Source organism: Lissotriton helveticus, chromosome 2_1, assembly GCF_964261635.1.
Source record: "Lissotriton helveticus chromosome 2_1, aLisHel1.1, whole genome shotgun sequence".
Taxonomy (NCBI): Eukaryota; Metazoa; Chordata; class Amphibia; order Caudata; family Salamandridae; genus Lissotriton; species Lissotriton helveticus.
The window spans coordinates 164,017,955-164,040,237 of NC_136059.1; the positions used below are offsets into that span (position 1 = coordinate 164,017,955).

General features: G+C 47.0%; 1 protein-coding gene across 1 annotated transcript in view; it reads right to left on the reverse strand.

The window, feature by feature from the left end:
• Window positions 1-1,050: 1,050 nt before the first annotated feature.
• LOC144819265 (protein huluwa-like) overlaps window positions 1,051-22,283 on the reverse strand; it is a 56,664-nt gene continuing 35,431 nt past the window's right edge. Inside the window, exons 2-3 of the mRNA XM_078677232.1 lie at window positions 20,897-21,098; window positions 1,051-2,449 (exon numbers count right to left, since the gene is read on the reverse strand). Of these exons, the coding sequence (XP_078533358.1) occupies window positions 2,286-2,449; window positions 20,897-21,098 (366 nt within the window). The 3' untranslated portion in view covers window positions 1,051-2,285. The remainder of the gene's footprint in view (window positions 2,450-20,896; window positions 21,099-22,283) is intronic.

A 22,283-nucleotide genomic window follows, 5' to 3' on the forward strand; every position in this document is an offset into this window, starting at 1 on the left:
CTGCAACATGGGCCAAATCATCAAGTCGTTAACCCTTATTTATTTATTATTTTATTTATACTCAGTCTCCAGCATTTACTGACGAGCCATGTTTCAGAAATGCACCAACTGTCCACACTATGCACGGGACTTGAGTTTTCCGTTCAGTTGCCTTTCTAAATCCAAGGAATCCGTACTTCAGAATCAGGCACCTTTTATATTTCACATGCAAGATTTATATGCGAGTTGAAAAAAGCTGTATGAAGTGAAGTGGAATCATAACCTTTGCTGTGGAGCACTATTAGAACAATATAGCCCACTGCCAAGTTGGTAAATACAATTTTCCCCAAATTACAGTAATTTAAAGTACAAAAATAAAAAACTTAGAATTCTGAATGAAGTCAATGCACAGTTTGCGCTAATGGGATGAATCTTGTGAGCGATCCAACTCTCCTGGCAGTCGGCCAAACATGCTCTAAAGAAGCTACATTGGCTTCCTGTAGCTGCCAGGGTACAATTCAAAGCCATGTGCCTCGTCCAAAAAGCCATTCATAGAACAGGCCCAGCCATCATGTACCCCCTAGCCACTCCCTACCCCCCTCTCAGAGCTCTCCGCTCCAGCTCGTTGCATCTAGCCACCGCGACTAAAATTAACAGAGCTCGCTGGGGCGGTCGCTCATTCTCACACAATGCTGCGAGAATATGGAATTCCCTCCCACTTGACCTTAGAGAGAACAACAACCGGATGTCATTCAGGAGGTCTTTAAAAACTCACTTGTTTGGAAAAGCTTGTTAACTACCCCAGCCTACCGTCTTGGAATTCAGTCAAAGCGCTGCGAGGCCTCGGGGTAGTCTATGCGCTATATAAATATAATTTTTCATTTCATTTAATTTCACAGATATTGTTATGTTACGTATATTTGTATAGTGCACAACTCGCCCAGGAAGGGTATCCTGCCATTGTCCTGATACTGAGAAGTAAAAACACTAGCATCCCAAGCACAACGAAAATAATATACAACTTTAATAAATATTTCTAGAATAAAATACAATTAAAATAGGTCTTTTTTTCCCTCCTGAGTCAGCCATTAAAACTCATCAAGCTCTTTAAAAAATACATATTTCACTTTCATAGACGGGGACAGGGCCTACTTTCGATTTAGATTTTGTGCAGTTGACATAAACAAAATAAATAAATACATAAAAATTAGACGCACATGGATATAAATACACGGACGGTCTATGGGAGTCGGATTAAGTTGTACGATTTAAAGATGGTTCTTTTGAAACAGATTCTGCTTAGCACCACATTAACAGAAAATCACATTTCAATATTATTTTGGCCTAATATGTTCTCTTGAATGTAGAGTGTGGGTGAGGGTTAATTTTTCTAAGTCGGATGTGAGTATGTGCGGGCATGTGAACAGACAAGATAGGTTTGTGTGGGTGCCTGCATAGACGAAAAATCGTTAATAAACATGGAGAAATAAAATCAAGGGTCAAGTATAGTGATGGCATTAAACAATAAATGGACAAAAATCAAGGGTCAAGTGCAGTGTTGGTATTAAACAATAAATGGAGAAAAATCAAGGGTCAAGTGCAGTGTTGGCATTAAACAATAAATAGAGCAAAATTAAAGGTCAAGTGCAGTGTTGGCATTAAACAATAAATAGAGCAAAATCAAAGGTCAAGTGCAGTGTTGGCATTCAACAATAAATAGAGAAAAATCAAGGGTCAAGTGCAGTGTTGGCATTAAACAATAAATGGAGAAAAATAAAGGGTCAAGTGCAGTGCTGCATTAAGCAATAAATGGAGAAAAATCAAGGGTCAAGTGCAGTGTTGGCATTAAACAATAAATGGAGAAAAATCAAGGGTCAAGTTTAGTGATGGCATTAAATAATAAATGGAGAAATAAATCAAGGGTCAAGTGTAGTGTTGCAGGGCTCAGAGTAGGCTCTGTCAGGTGGCCACGGAGCCCAAGTGCTTGTCAGATGTTTCACAGCGTGATGTGGACATGTGTGTGCAAGTGACTGTGTAAATACATATAGCTATACATGACATAACATGTTAATACGTGCAAAAAAACAGCGTTACTGGTTGCAGCCGCTTCCTCCGTCACCTTTCGACTATCTTCTTCCAAATTAGACCAGTATTGACCTGAATACCCAGGTAGTGGATCTCCCACAATGATACAGAGTGATAATGGAGACAATTTACTGAGACTGCTGGCTGAGGTTCTTAGCGGAAGCCGACCCAGGCATGTCAGAGCAGAGGCCTCAGTAGCTTGGGCCCAGTTTGAGGTCTTCTCATACCCAATACTGCTTGCTACAGAGAATCGGAAACTGGTGTCGTTGTATACGGCGTTGATTTCTTCTCTTGTAGCCCGGGTCATAGTAGTCCCACTCCAGGCCGGACACCCAGGAGTAAGAGCAGCTCTCACTGTCCGAGGACAGGATCCGTAGGGAAACACCTGCAACCCAAGAAAGAACAGTTACTGGATTATGCGAAGTGAGGTAGTTCATTACTCACTCTAAATCAGGAGGCAGGAAGGTCCAGTCCCAACTGGTTTTTATAGTTCTTGCATTTGTAAGAATGGGCACTGTGGCCCTCTTACAAATTGTGCATAATAGGGAATATTTACAACAGCCACGAAGTACCATTTTCCTGTGGTATTTAAAAAGTGTAATAAACACCTCAATGTATGTGTTTTAATCTTGGAAATTAAGCAAAACATACAGAATCTGTATTGAACACTACATTTTTCATGTTCTACCTTTTTTTTCCTGGCCTTTTCCCAGGCTAATTTAGACAGGTTTGACGTGCTAGAATCGGTCAGTGGAAGACTGCAAGAGGATGATAATTATCACACAACTCATAATTCTGATCCCTCTGCAAGCTTCCGTCAGCGCAGGGATTGGAGTTTAACCCCCATACCTGTATCAAGGGCCTATGTGTACATTACCAGTGTCTAACATGGAATATGCAATGTTTATAACGTTAATGTGTTCAATTACTACTGACATTCAGCAGAAGGAAGAGGGGTAGCAACCTGTGGTACAAGGTTTTGCCCACAAAGGAGAATAATGTAGAAGACACCAGGCACTATAAAATCATAAGTCTGGTCAATTTTATCTGCTTTGACTGAGAGGTCTAGCGTAACTTTATGTCAATAGTTCAAGATGCTCTCTGCCCAGATATCCATTCTATTCCTTCTAACTGAATATCCATCAGCTTCCATATGGTCTCCTCCTACTGATGTATCCACCAGTGTTATGTTGCTCTACGAGCGCAAACTAGGATGTACATTGGCCGAGGATGGTGCTCCGCCAGAGAGCCGAGCCACTATTAAATACCAGAGTCCCCTTCTACTGGCGAACCAGGTATTTGGTTACATTTTTATACAAAGCCAGACAGGGATACCCTGGCCGAAAGTCCATCTCGTCTTACAGCCTTTTTGACGAAACGATGCATGCCAAGCTAATGCCCGAAATGGATATACGGGTCGAGAAAGCCAGGGTTCCTTATTGATCACTTGCTAGTTGATCCTTTCTTAGGCCTCTGCCCTACTTAGCAACATATTGCCCATCATTTCACATTTGAGCACACAGTTTCGCCATTATGTGCTGATGCGCAATACCAACTTATAGTTTTTTTAAAAATTCTTTATTAATTTCTAGATAAAAATACAAAGTGCAAAATTGAAAGGCATTCTATGTTCATTGCTGCGCGCCCACCTATGGGGTGGCTAAGATAAATAAGGAGACAAAAGATCCCAAAACGCCAGAACCACCCCCCAACCTGTCGGTGGGTGTGCTAATCGTATTAATCTTAAATATTTCGGCCTTGAGTTCTTTGAGTTTCAAAGTTAGCAGCGATAGGATGGGCTCCCAAAGGTCCTGGAAGGAGGCCTTGGGATTGGAGAGTGAAAGGGAGATTTTTTCCATCCCCAGGATCCAACACAGTCTAAGGAGCCACCCAAAGTAGGTGGGTGGTGTTGCATTCGCCCAGTGAGATAGGATATTTTGTACGGCTGCCAACAGCGCTAGAGCCATCTGCCTGGCCCTCCATGATCTAAGTGGGAAGGAGAGAGGATTAGGCAGGCCCAGGAGTGTGTAGCCTGGGAAGAGAGGAATTTGGGTTTTAAAGTGGGCGTCAATGTCGTCTAGTTCCCAATAGCTTGATATTTGGGGCATTCCCACAGTAGGTGAGTCAGAGTACCCAGTGAGCCGCAGTCTCTCCAGCATAGTAGGTTATGTGTGTGGGGATGCTGAGGTGTCAGATAATTATAGGTCGCAATTTACGTTGCGGTTTCAATATTAGCAACGCTACATGCTGTATGTCAGGCCCTATAGTAAACATCTGTCCATTCCTTCTGCGAGAGCGTCCTCCCACCTTAACTGTCCAGGGGTTTTCTCTGTCCCAGGCTTGCGCAGGAGAAACCTATAGAAGTGTTGTAAAGCGTGCGAGGGTGTGTATTGTGAGTAACCATTTTTCGAATGGTGTAAGTGGTGTCTCTGCCCCCCCCCTCGTACCTCTGGCAGCATTACCCTGCGTCGGATCTGCTTGTATCGGTAGCGCTCCTTCTCCGGGATATTATGCTGCGCATAAAAGTCATTGAAAGACAGGGGCCCCTCCACGTCAAAGAAATGTCCTATTGAGCAGCAGCCTTCTTTCGACCATTGTGCAAACACTGACACATCAAGCCCTGGGGTAAAGTAAGGGTTGCAGACTATAGGTGGGATTGGGGATGGAAATGTTGCGAGTCCTTGTGAGGTGGCAACTGTGAGAAGTTGGCCTATCATATGCTGTCCACTATTCTAGTGGGCACCTTGCACCAATCCAAACGACCATTATTGATGGTAGGTTTAAAGACAACCTATATAGAAAGCTATCCTAGTGGTAGCTGTGGAGAGCAGCCTTCAGGCTAAGTCTTTAAGGAATGTAAAGCAGCTTGTTTTACCAGTCTATAATCTCATGAATGACCAATTGAAAGGAGAACCACACAAGGTATATATATATATAGAATATATGTATTTATTCTAAACACATCCCTCTAGTCTCTTTATGAGGCTAGAGGCAAAAGTACATTCAGTAAACTTATTTAGCACACAGTAAATTAGCACAATATACGTTGAGCCCTAGGGGCATACCAGACCATAAATTAAGAAAGTGGTATAAGAACCACGACTGACATGGATACAAGGCCTAGAGCCTTTAGAACCGCTGGGGCTACCAGGAACCACCCAAGGTAGACACACAGGGGACCCCCTTGGGACGCATGCAGTGTCTAAACACAGCCGCGAATCACCATTAACTTCAATGGGGAAAGTCGTGGTTGGAAATTTAAAGATTAATGACACTTAGAAGAGGACTTGGAGCAAACCCCTTTAGAACTAGGAGGTTCTAGAGTCAACACCCATGGGAGCACCGGAGTACTCGAGTTACCTCACCCAGGGAAGCCGGGTGCATAGGTGTCTTTTCGTGTCGGTTTTCGTCGTTGATTTCAATGGCGAGCTGCTGCAAAGTGCGGCTGGCGACCATGTGGAAAGTGTCCGGGTGGATCGGAGATGTGAAGAACCTGAAAGCAGAGGGGAAAGAGTCTGGGTCACTTGCCAGGGACCAGGAAGGCGATGAGCGGATGCCCACCGATGTCGGGTGATTTCAGGTGAAGAAGGTGAAGCTTGACTCTTCAGCCACGAGGACCAGGATGCGACGACGACCAGAAGCTGGATTCGAGCTGTCCCATGAAGGATGTCGAGTGCTGCGGTGTCGGTTTCCGGATTGAACCCAACAAGCCTTGGCAACAGCAACCCACACAGAAAGCAGAGATTGGCTTCGGTGTAGACCAGCAAGGTCTGATGGACTCACCCCTTGGTGGGAGTCAGGGCACGTCTTGAGTAACCAGGGAAGCCAAGGAAAAGAAGAGTTACCTTCGTGGGGTCCCACTTATCGGCGGACCAGGGATCGCGAAGGGGCCTCAAGCAGAAATGCTAGAAGCGGGCTCACGGAACACTCCTGGAGTGTAGGCCTACAATCTTCAGTGCAAATGGTGCTCGGGGCTTGGACTACAAGTAGCCCAATGCACAACTTCAGGAAAGCTCGGGAAATGGATGCACTAGCAAATGTGCACGGTGTCCAGGAGTTCCGGTCCCACGTCACTCGTGAGGGCTGCGGGTCTCAGCTTTGCTGGGATCTCGTGTCAGCCTCTGAGAAGTCTGGAAGTCCGTGTCCTGAGTCGTAAATACTTCGGAGTTCAGCGAGAGCCCCGAAAATGCAGACCGGCAAGATGCTTCTTTGGTGCCTGCAGGGGAGTCACTCCTTGACCCCAAGGGAGATTCGTCCGTCTTCTAGTCAATGTAGAATGTCGAAGTTCCAGCATATATGTTGCAGAGTTTTGTCCAGGTGTAATCTGAAGTCCTAAGGACTGGGATCCCATACTTATACAAAGATTAGGGCTTGGACATACTCTGGCGACCCACCTATGGGAGGGTCTGGGGAGGGGGTGGCTACACCCCTTTCCCTTTGTCCAGTTTCATGCCAGAGCAGGGGCTGAGTGCCCCTGCAACCGGTTTGAACTGGGATATGCACAGGGACATCAAGTGTGCCCCCAGAACGGTCTGGAAAGCATTATCTGAATGCACCCACCCAGCCCCAATACACTAAACCCTGTCTGGGAGGTGATTACACCTCCCTGTGACAGGAAACCTATTGGCCTCCCCTGCTGGAGTTTCATCCAGCAGCAGCAGGTCAGACTCGTGTCTGTGGCTGAAGCATCCATTTTATGATGCTGGGGCTCTTTTAAACTATTACCGGTTAGGTCAGTGGGTACTTGTCTTCTCCCTCTAGAAGGGTGGAATTCTAGCCCTTGCTGCCAGGACTGGCGGGGTGGTAGGATTCCTAAGTGTTTGACACCAAACACAACATGTTTCCATGCAGCCATTCCAAAGTTAGCAATAACCGCGAGGTTATAATGCACTTAAGAGTTTATGGTCTGGCTGCATCATAGAACAGCTACAGAGAATAGATTCCAAAAGCTGCAGAGGGTCCCTGCTCATGCATGGGCACCCTCTCACACAAAACCAAGCACTCTGCCTTCAGGATTGATAAGGCCTGCCATTGGAGTGACTTATAGGTTTATATGTGTCAGTGATATGAGGTAGATATAGTTTATAAGTGTCAGTGATATGAGGTAGATATAGGTAGCCTACATCTCAGTAAGGTGTGCATGCACCACCTTACTCAGGCTGCAGTAGCAGTCCTGTGGTACCATTTTGGTAGGCTTCCCAGGGGTGGCATAATACATGCTTCAGTCCCTGGTAGGCCTCTGGGGTACCTATGCCTTTAGTACCTAAGGTACCATATACTAGGAACTCACAAGGGTAACCCAGTAACCAATCTGGAGTGTACCTTATGTACATGGAATCACTTTAAAGAGGAAAGCAGATAGGCGGGGCCCTGATTAGCAGGGATCCCAGCCAAACTAAGTCAAAAACCATCAAAACACCAGGAAAAGAGTGGGGCAGCCATGCAGTCAGATTCTACCTTCCTACAGCGACCCTGTCCTAAGCTGATAAAGTAGAATGCGTAACTATTGAGAGGTACAGGTTGCGAGGCCTAGTTGCTTTTGGGAGAAAGGGGACTCCCCATAGTGGTTGTCTAGCTAGGGCCCTATCCATGCACAGCCAGTGTTTCTATGATTCAGGTCAGGACCACTCAACCAGAGCCCTCCGCTGCACCGCCCAGTAGGATTCCTGCAAGTTTGGGATCGCTAACCCCCCTTCAGTTAGGGTCCTATAGCCTAGTTCTCTATGCATTCTGGGACGTTGGTCCCACCAAACAAAGCGCTCCAGATCCCTCTGTAGTGAGTGCAACACCCCAGAGAGGGGATGTGGGGGGGGGCGATGGGGGGCTACAGGGAGGGCTTGAAACAAATATATTATCTTAGGTAGTACTGTCATTTTTATTGCCGCTATACAACCCAACCAAGACAGTGAGTGTGGTCTCCATCTGTGGAGACAATCGCGTATATGTGTCGCAGCAGCGTCGTGTAATTCAGTGAAGTGGTGCTTTGTATACTGGCTGTGAGTTGTAGGCCTAGGTAGGGAATTGTATCCCGTGCCCATTGGAGGTGGTGTGTCCGCTGAAGCATCTCTAATGTGTCCGGACTGAGGGTCAAACTAAGGGCCTGCGATTTGTTAAGATTAACCTTAAATCCAGATGCTTGTGCAAAGCGATCTAATTCCTCCAGTAAGGCGGGTAAAGATTCCTCAGGTTACTCCAAGGTGGCCACCACATCATCGGCATAGAGGCTAATTTCATGATCTTCGCCGCCGAACTTCACCCTGGATATTAAGGGATCGTTGCACACGGTTTGGGCCGTAGGCTCCATGTACAGGGCGATCAGGAGTGGCAAGAGTGGGCATCCCTGCCGTGTCCCTTGTTGAATAGGGAAGGGGTGTGAGACCAAACCATTCACCCTGACTGAGGCGGCAGTGTAGGGGTAACTACCGAGCACCCAGTTGATAAAACGCTCCGGCAGTCCGAAGTGACCCAGTGTTGCTTTGAGAGTAGGCCAGTACACCCTGTCAAACACCTTCTCGCCATCTACAGAGAATATAATGCGATTGACTTCGAAGCGTTCAGATTTATCTATTATATGTAGTAGGTGTTTAGTATTGTCGAATCACTGGCAGCCCGGTACAAAGCCCGATTGGTCCGGGTCAATCAGCCCGGGAAAACAGGGGGAGAGCCTCTGCACCAAGATCCCAGTGAATATTTTTAGGTGCATGTTGAGGAGGGAAATAGGACGGTACGACGCGCAATCTCGTTTGTCCTTTCCTGGTTTGGATATAACTGTAACTAATGCTTCCAGCATTGTAGGTGGTATGGGAGAGTACAACCCAATCGAGTTAAATACCCTCACTAACAGTGGGGCCAGCGTGGCGCAGAAGGTTTTATAAAAAACTGAAGAAAATCCATCCGGGCCCGGAGATTTAAGTGTTTTTTACTTAAATATGGCGGAAATAACCTACTCCAGCCGAATCGGAGATTCAAGGTCTTTCACTTGGCTTGGAACCAGCCTGGAAGTCCTCACTCCTTGTAAGAATTGGGTGGGGACATCGTGAGGGAGCTTCTGCGTCCGTACAGGGATGCATTGTATTGCCTGAAGGTGTCTGCAATACCCTGGTCAGTGGTCTGCTCTTTCCCAGTGTGATCAATTAGCATGAAAATGTAAGAGGACTGCCGCTGAGTCCGTAATCTATTAGCCAAGAGTTTCCCACTTCTATCACCCTCAGAATGCGTGCCAAAGCCGCAGGGCAGAATGCTCAGCTCTGTCGATATGTAGGCCGGCCAGTTGAGCTCTCGCGGCTGTAAGTTGTTTTCACATCCTGGGAGCACCAGTTCTTTGGTGTATGCGCTCTAACTCTTTCATTTCACTTTGTGACCAGCTGAACTACTGTGGGGCATTGTAGCATCGTCTCCCTTAACCTCCAGAGCAGACGGGCTGGGCGTAGGCAAGATAGGGCTAGAGATATACGCACTGCTGAGTGATCCGATAGGGTACAGGGAAGTATCTCGATGTGCTGCATCTGCTGGGACAACGTGTTGTTGGTCAGTATGTAGTCAATTCTAGCATATGTCTTGTGGGGGTGCGAGTAAAACATATACTCTCTAGACGTCGGGTTATGGGACCTCCATATATCCGTCAGCCCTGCATCCGTTAGAAGCTGTCTCCCCTTTTTAGTAAGCGCCCTCGTCTGTCCGTAGCCTTGACTAGATCTGTCCAGTTCGTTATCAAGGAAGAGATTGAGATTCCCCCCCAATGATCAGTGATCTGTCAGGGAATTCGGATATCCCTTTTTCCGCCTCCTGTAGAATGTCTTCCTGCCCAGCATTCGGGGCTTAGACTGTGGTGATGGTGAGCCTTTGCTGACCTAAGGTGAATGTGTGCGCCAGCAGCCTTCCCTTCATTTCGGCGCACTTGGGGCCTACTTTACCCTGGAACTTAGCAGAAACTAAACTGCCAACTCCTACTGTCTTGGAGGGTTGGGATGAAAATTGTTGGTGAGGGAATGCCCTGGTGCGCAATCTGTGGGTATCCTTGGACAGAAGATGTGTCTCTTGGAGAAGACATATATGTGCGCCTGAGTTTTCCAAAAATGACAGGACGGCCTGTCTCTTATTTGGACTATTGAGGCCTTTTACATTGAGCGGTATTATTTTAAGAGCCGCTGCCATAGGGATAGGTTAATTAGAGCGCTATAGGAGTCTGTAAGGCCATAGTATCCACAAAGACCGGCCTCGTTCGTAAATGTTTTGGTGTTATGCATCCAGAGCCTAACCCCAGCTAAGCTGCCTCGGACTGGGAAGCTTATGTGTGAGGGAGGAGGGAACTTGATGAACCCAAAAACAATACAATTAAGAATAAACAAGAAATTACGATCATCATAATAGTCCTGGGTGATCAAGCCCATGGAAAGGTGTGAGATGTCAGCAGGACCCGTTTTGCCCCTCCGCCCCGCCCAAACCCCAGTAAGTAGTAGCCGGGGAGCATCAGTTGTATGCATTTATACCAGCCACCCCCTCCCAATAAACATGACAAAACAGGTCTCAATCCGTATTAGCGGAGTCAACCTCCAGGGAGGCAATGACCGATTGTCGCTTTAGCCAGAGTTTGGTCGAAGGCGAAGCGGATACAGGCCAACTCTCTTCCAGCTCTCTGTTCCCGGGGATCTTCTCCTAGTTCCTTCCTGTGCTTGGGTGCTCAGCTCTTCGTCAGACAGGCCTAACGGCTACTTGGCATCTAGCAGGGAGCGAATCTTGAATAACTTACCGTCCCATTTAAAAAGGAGTCTGAACGGATGTCCCCAGGAGTATGAAATTTCTTTTGAGCGCAGGTGAGCAGTAATCAGTCTGAACTCCCTTCTCTTTTGTAGAGTAGATGCTGCTAAGTCCTGGTCAAGAGGGGCCTATTGGAACGAAATTCGTCAGGATTTTGTCTCTGGCTGCTCGGAGGATCCTCTCTTTAAGCTGAAAGTCATGGGCGCACATGAGGATATCTGGCGGAGGTGCTTTCGCCGCACTCTTTGGGCCCACCCGATGAGTCCTCTCTAGCTTGATCCATTTTTCAGGCAGGGATCCCAGGATGAAGCGAAAGAGTAAACTTCGATATCTTGCCCATCCGCCCCCTGCGGGACCGCGCTGATCCTGATATTGTTCCGTCTGGAATGGTTTTCAAGGTCCTCTGCATGCACCTGGAGATCCAATTGCAGGTCTTGCAGGCGGATGATCTCCTGTTGGAGTGGTGGGGGGGAGGTAAATGCCGTCCAGATGCGCTTGGGGGAGGGTTGCTCTCTGAACTACTCCTTGCTCCTGTGTCACACCTTGGTCGTGTTGCTTTTCCCACAGGGCCAAGGCAGTAGGGATCTTCTCCTCCAGTCAGGCAGCCGCGTGGCTCAGGATTACTGTCCTAAGCCCTGACTGCAGTTGGTATCAAGGCCTACCAGCCTGCGCAGGCCTCTCAGCATGAGACACCGCTTCGTGTCCTTCTCCGGGGATCAGGGAGGAGGAGGGTGATGCTGCTCACCTCCGTCTGAGTCTGTGTGCGATCACATGCTGTCCTTTGCCGGCATCTCACGTTGTGCTCACGCCCTCCGCTGGACCGTCCGGGCTGACGCTGCCGATCTGGTCTCCAGGAAACACGCCCCCCTCTGCCTCCAAAGCGCTCGTCCTAGGCAGGGTGTGGCGGACCTCGTGCAGGCTGCCCAATCTTAGCCTCTTCAAGGGCCAATTCACAGCGTCGGGGTGCACCTCTATCACCAGGCCCACAGACAAACCTCCGCTGATGCCTTTTGGAAAGCAGAGTCTCAGCCAGGTATGGTGGTCCGGGGCATGTCCCAGACCGCCCGGTCTCACACCGCGGGCTGTCGCGACAACTGTATCTGCCGCTCTCGGGCACGGCGCTCGCTCGCTCTCGGGCGTAGGATGTATCTCGTCTCTGCATCTCTTTTCCACCCCAATTGGCACTCCGATATTGTCCGGGGGAGGGGGTGACGATTCTACACCACTCCGGCGGCCTATTTGCTGGTAGTACGGCGGGGCCTAGGTGGTAGAATGGAGCAGCGAGCAGGCACGTTCTACTCGGCCGCCATCTTGGCCCCGCCCCAACTTTCACAGTTTTAGGTCTGGATCCTGTATTGTGGCAGTCCTACAACTAGCAGCAAGGTCTTTCAGGCTAATACGTGATCTAAAAACATAAGTGTCTTTTGTTGAGTATTTATAAAAACAATAAAAATCAATTCAATCAGCTGCTCTTACACCCACTGTCAAGGATGGGGCCTTGTTGAATATTTCGAAAAACATCGATAATGTACAGGGTGAAATACTGTTTAAAACCAATTGCAGAACTTTCACATAACTAAAGGTGACATGGGGCTCATGGTAAATCTATTAGCGGCCACTGTAAAATACACAGTAAAAAACGTACTCGGTAATAAATGAACATGAATACATGAACATATGCCTATATAATTGAAGCACTGGGGTACATTAACAAGAGAAAACCCCAAGTCAAACACTGTTTCTCTTTTTCTGGCTTACTTTTATCCTGCGCCCAAAAACTGAGGTCTCCATATAAGTAACTAAGTTTAATTTGCAGATGGCAAGCACACGGTGCTCTCCAGCTCTGGAACAGTCACCTAAAAATTATACAGCAGTTACACAGCTGTTGGAACAATGTTTATAGTAATTCTTCTCTCAGGCTTTGACAAGATTTAGGTTTCACTCCACTATGCAGGAATCTGTAAGCTCTGTAAGACTGTCACCTAAATTGAGCACTGTCCTTGGGAGACTAGGACTATCACTCTCCCACCAATCACAAAGTTGCTATCCAGACGCTTAGAGAGATACAATGAAACGAAGACAAAGAAAGACTCACAAGCCTGCATAGGTGATTGGATATTATCTAATCAGAGGGATGGTTGACCTTAATCTTACCTTTTCAATAGGATGAATTGTCAGTGTTGAAAAATAATAATATAGACTCGTTTGGACGTAGGCTGAAACTGGACGCCCCTCAGTCTGGATTCCGCAGCAACCACAGCACTGAGACCGCCCTCCTCGCCGCCACAGACTACATCCGCATGCTACTGGATCAGGGACACACATCGGACCCCATCCTACGAGACCTCTTCGCAGCGTTCAACACCGTCTCACATCACATGCTCGCTGGTAGATTTCACGACGCAGGAATACAAGGAGCTGCCCTCGACTGGATCCAATCCTTCATCTCCGACAGAACACAGAGGATCCGACTCCCTCCCTTCCTCTCCAAACCCACGGAAATCAGCTGCGGAGTACCCCAGGAATCATCTCTCAGCCCTACGCTCTTCAACATCTACATGGCCTCCCTCACTGCCAGACAACATGGGCTTAACATAGTACCCTACGCCGACGACACCCAGCTCATCCTCTCGCTCACGAAGAATCCCGAAGACACCAGACTCTGCTTCCAGGAAGGAATGAAGAACGTGGCCGCCTGGATGGAGGACAGCTGCCTGAAGCTAAACTCAGAGAAAACCGAGATCCTCATCCTCGGACCCTGCACCACCGCCTGTCCTCGGGAGCCCACCCACCCCTTCAAACCATGCTCAGAACCTCGGAATCATCCTCGACTCCTCCCTCTCCATGAACCGCCAGATCACGCCGTCGCCTCCACCAGCTTTTCTTTCTTTCTTTCTTTCTTTATTTCCAAGGTTTTATATAGCGCTACTGGACCCGAGGGTATCAGAGCGCTTTACAAGGTAGATAACATTTGCAACAAAATAAACAATGTGCATTTCAATATGAGTAATATAATTATACAAGGTATTAGAATGGGAGGGGGGTAGTAGAGGGGATGGAGATCAATATGGGTGGGGTAGTGTAGAAATTCAGAGGGAGATAGGAGTGTAGACAGGGGAGATGAGGGATGGAAGGCGGGGAAGGGGTTGAGAGGAGGCGAGAACCAGGGAGCCAGGAGCGAAGATTGTCAGAATATAGAGAAATTACGTTCCCCAATATTTGTTGAGAAGGAGTATTTTGAGTCTCTTTTTGAAGAGAGGGTACGAGGGGTTGCATCGAAGATCTTTGGGGAGAGAATTTCAGATCATGGGGGCGTTCCCCGAAAAAGCACGAGATTGGGCTTTTTTATATTTGAGTTTAGGAGGGATAAGGACGAGGGAGTTAGAGCTCCTCAGAGACCTGGAGCACCCAGCTTTTTGCAATTTCTCTGCCAGGTAGGAGGGGGTGTTTTGGTGAAGTGCTTTGTGCGTGATACATGCAATCTTGTAGGTGGATCTACCTTCTATTGGGAGCCAATTGAGGTTCCTCCATACGATCTTCAAATGGATCCCCCTAGACTGCAGAAGGACAGTCAACCACGCACTCATAACCAGCAGTCTGGACTACGGCATCACCCTCCACACCGGAATCAACAAAACTCTTCTACACAAACTACAAACCATCCAGAACGTCGCAGCCAGACTCGTCCTCGGGACCCCACGCCATGAGCACATGATCCAACACCTACGCGGCCTCCACTTGCTCCCCGTCGAAAAGAGGGTAACCTTTAAACTCCTCACCCACGCCTATAAATCCTTCAACAACATCAGACCGATTACCTCAACAAGAGACTATCCTTTCATGTACCCAAGAGGAACCTCCGCTCCGCCCACCTCGCCCTGGCAGAGGTTCCCCGCAACCACAGAAAGAGAACCGGCAGGAGAGCTTTCTCCTACATCGCAGCGAAAGCCTGGAACGAGCTCCTTGTGAACATCAGATGCTCCCCCACCCTGCACACTTTCAGGAAGGACCTCATGACCTGTCTCTTCGACTGACCTGGAGCCGCCGCCCCCTCGCCACCCCAGCGCCTTAAGACCCTCATGGGCGAGTATCGCGCTATATAAACTTCTGATTCATTGATTGAAACCTGCATCTTCTACTGAGGTGACTTCGGCTTTAGAAGAACCAGCGGTGAACTACTAATTACTGCTTCAGTGTAACCGACTCCTGCAGCCATGTTTTCTGGCTCATGCTTAGTATTCCTAAATAAAGTTCCTGTCTATCACATCTTGGCCCCAGAGATGAGAAAGTGTTGCTTAGCTTGCTCAGTCAAATATACAAGTTTGCATTCTTGCTAGATTTGAAGGCAGCCTTATTCCTTTCTCATGATCCCAGACAATTGTGTATGTACTTTGTTTTTCAAAGGCATGTTATCCCCATTGAAAGCCTGTATGTTAGTTGCTACATCGTGGTGCCTTGCCGTTGCTTACAGAGCCCGTTCATATACAGTTTGCTGGGGGACCCCATGGTCGGCTGCATCCGAGATTACAGATATTTTTTCCACTGCTAATAAACCCTTTCACACTTTGATTAAAATGTGCACACATTTTCTTTCACACAGCATAGGCCAACAATGGCAAATGGACTTTTTGCATAAAGTCTTGATTTCAGATTAAGAAAAATACCCATCCTGAAACAGAATACAACTCCGAGCACAACAATGCGCTCTTTTCGTCCCCGATTACAACAATTTTTGGATTTAGATATTGGCTTCTAGAAGCAACATTTATTCAATGACACAAGTTGTTGGGATGGGAATGTCCCATGTATGGTTTATGAGTATGTTCCTCTGCCTTGAGTGCCCAACTGCAAATGTATCTGGTACCCTGACTTTTTTGGTCCTAGTGCCACGCTAATCCAATCCAAGCCTGTGTGCTGAAGTTTGGGCCGGGCCAAGACTGTGTGAAGTCCTAAACTTAGTTTTAAAGGGAAGGTGGGAGCTTTTTAAAATGTGGTTTTATTTCCAAAAGATGAAGTGGCATGGGAAACCTTAGCATGCCACTAACAGCCTGATTCATGAAACGAAAATCGGCTCGCAAGGGCCAGATTCTGAGAATCTGGCCCTTTGCGAGCGCAATTATTGCATTTGGGATTCATCATCCCAAATGCAATAATCGCTATTACAGAATTCACTATTGTGCGAGGAATTGCATTTAAGGAATCTCTATTAGAGATTCCTTAAATGCAATTCATCAACCAATTTTAAATAGCTATTTCGCTATATTTGGCCGCTATTTACCACGAAGTCTGACTTCGTGGTAAATAGCGAAAAAATAGATTAAAGCACTTTAGTGCATTTTTTTCTTTTGCATGTTACACACACACACATGTCCTTTGGACATGTGTGTGCGCAACTCCAATGTAGATTACATTTCAGGGGTGCTACAGGGTGTCCTTTGGACACCCCTGGCACCCTTGAAATCGCTATCTTATTTGCGATTAGAAAATTGCTATTCGCAAATAAGGAATGTCTCCCCATTCATTCCTATGAGCCTTTAGGCCCATAGGAATGAATGGGGAGTTATTCCTTATTTGCGATTAGCAATTTGCTAATCGCAAATAAGGAATGTGTAGGAATCGCATTTCTTTATGCAATTCCTACATGAATCCCGTTTTGCAAGTCCTTAATAGCGATTCGTTATGAATCGCTATTAGGGGCTCGCAAAACGGGAGATTGATGAATCAGGCTGTTAGTCTTTTTTGTCCTTGATGCATGCCCTTTTTGTCCAGGCACACCAGTGCTGCAGTTGAGGCCACAAACTGTCCATACTATATTCTGTTTACTGTACTTGGACTGCTACCACAAATCATGCCAAGGATACCAACTTAATTTCTAGCCTCCAATTTCAAAATCCTTCACAATTACAAAAGCTTTAATGTTTTTAGTTTTACATTCTGCTTTTTTTTTAAATGTTTACTTTATTAATCTTCTATTAGGAATTTTAGAATTCTATAAGCAGCCGAGGACCCCATGAGTAGGGTTTGCGACCCCCAGAGGGTCCGTGGACAATAGGTTAAGGAACACTGTTCTAGATAGTTTATTCGAGATACATTTTTTGGCCAACAACTCCGGCTTGCAGACATAAAATATCGTATGGAGGATGTCTAGTGCTTTGAAAGCAATTCTTTTGTGAACAGGTAACACCTGTAATTGCCAGAGTAGGCAAAACGATTCGCATTTCTTTAAACAGAAGAGATGGGCTTCTGCATATTTGAGGGACTGCAACTAAACAGGATTTCTATAGTCCAATGTCTGTGACATTAAAGTGCTGACAACAGATATCTTTAAGTTATCAATCTAGGGGAGAATGGAGCAAATAACTTGCAGGTCAAAAAACACAGGTTCTAGTCACATTAAACACATGGGATCAAAATCCCAAGTAGGATTCAACAAGTATCCCCAGGTTCCAAACTCTTAACGGTGGAGACGGAGAAGCACCCATCTCAGAAGGCCACATGAGACTGGTCATTTTAAACTTACCTGGCGTAAAAGCAGTTCTGTTCTACTGGGATTTAGTTTTAGATGGTTTGTTGCCATCCGCCATCTTGTTACTGCAACAATCTGACAGAGCAGTGAACGTTAATACAGGAACTAAGTATAGTCCGAAAAATTAACTGAGTATTGTTGGTAGACATAACAATTTGCGTTGCGTTGATGTTGTACGTCAGCCAACAGGAGCACGTAGAGAGGACACAGTCACTGAGATAGGATGGGTCACTGATGTACACCACAAAGAAATCTTGCTGGTTGTGAGGAGTAGGGAAGAGATGGAGACCACCTGACTCAGGTCAGAAATGTTTACATCCAGGTTAGAATGGAGCCTTGAACACCGATCTGGAGGCCACCACAATTTAGACAGATGTGGCAGGAGAGAGAGTGGGTGAAAATTGTTGGGCTTGAAATGGTCTCGATTTGTTTTTTTTCCCGATAAGGGTTTAACTGATGCTTTCTTCCACAAACGTGGAACAACTTCAGCTTCAAGGGCAGAATCAAAGATAGACATAACCTCTTTGAATCATAAAGGGATAGACTTTTCATGTATTGAGCATGGCCAATATCAAACGGAGGACCATAGGGGCGACTGCAGCTTACAACCAACCTCAAGGTGGAGGGACGCAAAAGAAAATTCTGTGAAGTTGTTCACGATTTATTTGATCTCAAATCCAATCCGAATCATAGGAAGGCTGTGTAGAAATAACGGATTTGATGTCGTTTGACTGTATTTATTTTCTCAGAAAATAATGTTGCCAAACTCACAGCTTTGGACAGAACATGGGATTTAGGTATGCATATCCTTGGGTTCCTGTAATTCCATTACTACCGTCAAGAGTTCCTTTGTCATACTGTGCACAGCACGAATTCTATTAAAAAACAGGTTTTTTTGGTCCACTTAATTTGATCATAAAATTGCCTTGTTTTTGCCTTATATTCTTTTTATAAAATCTTTATTGTATGATCTAAGTCATAAGCTGTTGTAGGTCTAGTTTACTAGCAGCTAAGTATGAAGAAAACCATGGGCTGATGGTAGGTCTAAGGGACAGTTTCTGTTGTCCAAGGGGAGAATGTTTTATGGTCAGGCCCGCCCCTTTTTTCCACCCCAGATTGCTGTTTCAGTTGGCCTGACGACAACCAGATACAGAAACCTCACACTTTGTTATGATCGTGTTGTGGATTCTCAAATTTGGAGAAAGCTGCATTGATACTTGCAGTGAGAAGAATCACTGTGCACAAAGGCTGTGTTTGTAGAGCAGCCTCTGGAGGAAACCTGAAAGAAGAACCACCTCAAAGCAGTCCTGAAGTTTGAAACAGTGGATGCATTTGCTCTCTCTGGAAAATGTGCAGAAAGGTGATTCTCAAATTAGCTCACTTTCCTCCAGTTCCAAGTCATTCATGACAAAAAAAGAAAGTGCTCCGCAGAGGACTGGAAGGACCGCTGTGTGATCAGGACTGATGTCTGCCCGACAGACAGTCTCCAAGAGATGCAGTGACATCACCAGAAGTCTGCACTTTCTGCTGGAAGATCTGGGGGTCTACCTGCCTCTCTGCTGAGAGTTTTAAGGAGTCTGCCTGGCTATGCAGGAGGCAAGATTGTCCGGAAGGAGAGAGACCCCGCATGTCTCCAGGGACTGAGGAACATCCATAGAGAGAAAACGGGGTCTAAACCTCATTGAAGAGGGTCTTTGCGGTCTCCCATAAGTGGTTCATGGCGGGAACCTTTGCAAGTTGTTGTAGAGCCCAAGGTTTTGCCAAGGCTCCATCTGCCATGATCATCATTTGGCCCGATCAGGGATGCAACTGTCTTTGATCATCAATTAGCCTGATCCAGGCAGGGTGCAACAGCCTGTAGCTGGACGGGACTATCTCTGCCGTGTTCTTGATCTGGCCGGATTAGAGCTGCAACTGCCATTGGCCTGGGCACGGTGAGCCTGCCGTGATCCTCGATTCAGCCCGAAAGAGGCCACATTTACGGACATTGGCCTGGAGTGGGCCACTGACCTCTCCACTATCTAAGGGGTCCACACCCGCTGGGATTGCACCTTTGTCACAGCATCACAGGACTGAGCCAAGTGAGCACTCAATCCCCACACAGCCCACGCCCGGCTTACCCAGGGACCTTGGGATATCCCAGTTCACAGAGGGTTCCACCCGTAGGAGTGCAGAGAGACATCTAGAACTGCTCAATAGGAATGAGGAACAGAATCACCTACCCGCTGGACCACAGCTAGGAATAACTTGAGCACTTTGGTGAACTGAATGCACGTTTGACTGTGGTGAAATGAAGGGCTCAGTTGGAATCATGCTTTTACTAGCCTACTAAAAGGGTCGATACAAGGAAAAAGGATCAGCTGGTGTAGTGCCATGAAGGAGGATCACACCCAGTGACACAGCTTTGAATTATAAATTGTACTGTGTAGAATTTACAGGTGTGAGATTAAATTTCCTTTGTGTAAATGGGAAGCACTGGGCTGGACAATGAAGACTGTTGATGGTCTTTTGAGTGCTGATATCTGGAACCCACACTGCTTCCATGAGAAGCGGGGACTGCTGGTCCTCACTACCCTGAGAGTCCAGTGCAAACGGGGACGCCCTTGGCCAGGTTTGCAGAGCCACAGTAGGACAGAGCACGGGACACTCTGCAACACGATTGAGCCGCAGTAGCCACGGTCTGTCCCGTGGGCACTTGAACTGGCCCCTATCTCTCAATTGGCAGCAAATCTGCAAGAAACAACAAAACAGAAGGGGTTTCCCAGTAGGGTTTTTTTTTTTTTTATAAAGGGCAGGCCGAAGCAGTACAAAAAGAAGAGCACACAGAACCCGGCCCAGATCATATATAGGTGTCCTACAGGAGGATCCTACAATTCAAAAACGGGTGACAAAGGGTAGTATTAGAGCCAAAAACACATACGGACCTTTTAAATTTCTTTATTTATCATTCATTGGGTCAATAACATTTTCCATGCCGTTTCCAACTTTCTTGAGCAGAACAGTAAGTTCAGCTTGAACACAGCATTACCCGAACAGCACAACGGCAGACACAAGGCGGGCGAGAGTAGGCTGTGACACTCAGTGTTAGATGGGTTTAGGGAGCTGCCTAAGGAGTGAGGGAGGAGGACGACCAGGACCAAGGACAGGGAGATAAGTGTTCATTTTGTTAAGGACCAGGACAAATTCTGCACAGAGAACACACATCATGTCACAGGCACAGGCCATGCCCCGTTTAAGGTTTTGACTCGGGATTCACCGGACACATTGATGGCCCAATTCACAAAGGCTCTTCCTGAAAAGTCAGATTTAAGTCACACCAAAAAGCTTGTATATTGGATCCTCTGACTTCAGACACAAATATGATCTTAAGGGGATAAATATAGGGTTCATGTACGAGGAATGAGGCATAGGGTCTGCAGGAAGGATGGTTACTCAAGGGTTAGTGATGATGGGATGCATAATAAACTCCATAGAATCCAATACCAACCCAGTCACCCCTCTTGATACAACATCTTCAAGAGAGCATAAAGTAAAGAGTGGAAATCTCACCAGCACTGGCTCCAAAGTCGCTGTCCAAGCCGGGACCAGCCGATGAGCTGTTGGCAGAGAAGGGGATTGCCGTGTGGTCGTGCCGGATGGTGCTGGGCTGCTCGAAGTGAACGGAGTCCATGGGACTCACAATTAGAATAGTGTTGCCCTGGCGCTTTCTCTGGGTGCTCGTCTTCTGTGCGTACTGTACCGCCGGGGTCGCCTGTGAGAGGGAGTGATTGAAAAGCAACTGGTGATGTTGAGGTTTTGACTATGCCAGCAAGATGATGCCAAGGGTCCTGCAACATGGATAGTTTTTTTTATACACTTTATTTTTGTCATTTTTTAAGACAATTAACAAACAACAAGATCCCCCCCATCAGCATCAAAACATCATATATGCACATTGACAGACTCATTAAGGCACGGCTGGTTGACCAGAGGTCACACTGAGATACATAGTTACTCATGACACACTTCAAAGTATCAGATACCAGTTAGCATTCTGTGAGCGCTGGGCCAGTCCCTACACCGCACTGCACCTTTACCATGACTCCCCATTATCTTCCTCAGCGTCTGAACCTATCGATGAGAATAATTCTCCACTCGTCCCCTCTGACTCACTATGGGAGGCTTGGTCTAGGACCCCTATTGTGGAACACAGTACGCGCCAAGCCAGCAGGTCCTCCTGTAGCTTCTCTTCCCTTTTACAGCTCTGCATATGTGTCTCTTCTGCTAGGGACCATTCCTGCACATCACTCAGCCACTTAGAAATCTCCAGAGCCCTCTGACCCATCCAAGTGATAGCCACTCTCCGCCTGGCCAGCACTAGCATCAATTGCATCAATTTATAAGACAATTTCCGTATCTTTGGCCTAGGTACCAACGCAAGCAAGCAGTGCAAAGGTGTTAGCGTAATGCGCATCCCAGTTGCGGCAATAATATAATATATTCCACCACCGTCCCCCAAAAGCTCTGGACAATTGGACATCCCCAGGCCAAGTGTAGGAACCCCGCTCCCCCTACGCCACATCTGGGGCAATCATCCCTCCTGCCCGGGGAGTAACGCTGTAGCAAGATCAGGGTGAGATAGGTGCGGTGCAGGAAATTGAAATGTATTAACTTAAAGCGCGCATTACAAGAGACCTTCTTTGTAAGGCCACCAATACGCTTGCGTTGCTCTTGCTCCACTGAGGCACCCAAATTCTCCTCCCAAGCCACCCACGCCGGAGGGACCGGCGGGGTAGAGTTCCTACGCATGGCCGCATACAGCAGGGAGACAAGTCGACGGCCTCTACCACATGACAGTAATACGTCCAGGGTGTAGGTCATTGGGGGGATCTCTAAGAACTGTGCCCATAGCGACCTCACTACATCCCGTAGTCCCTGGTAATGCAGGAACTGTCCT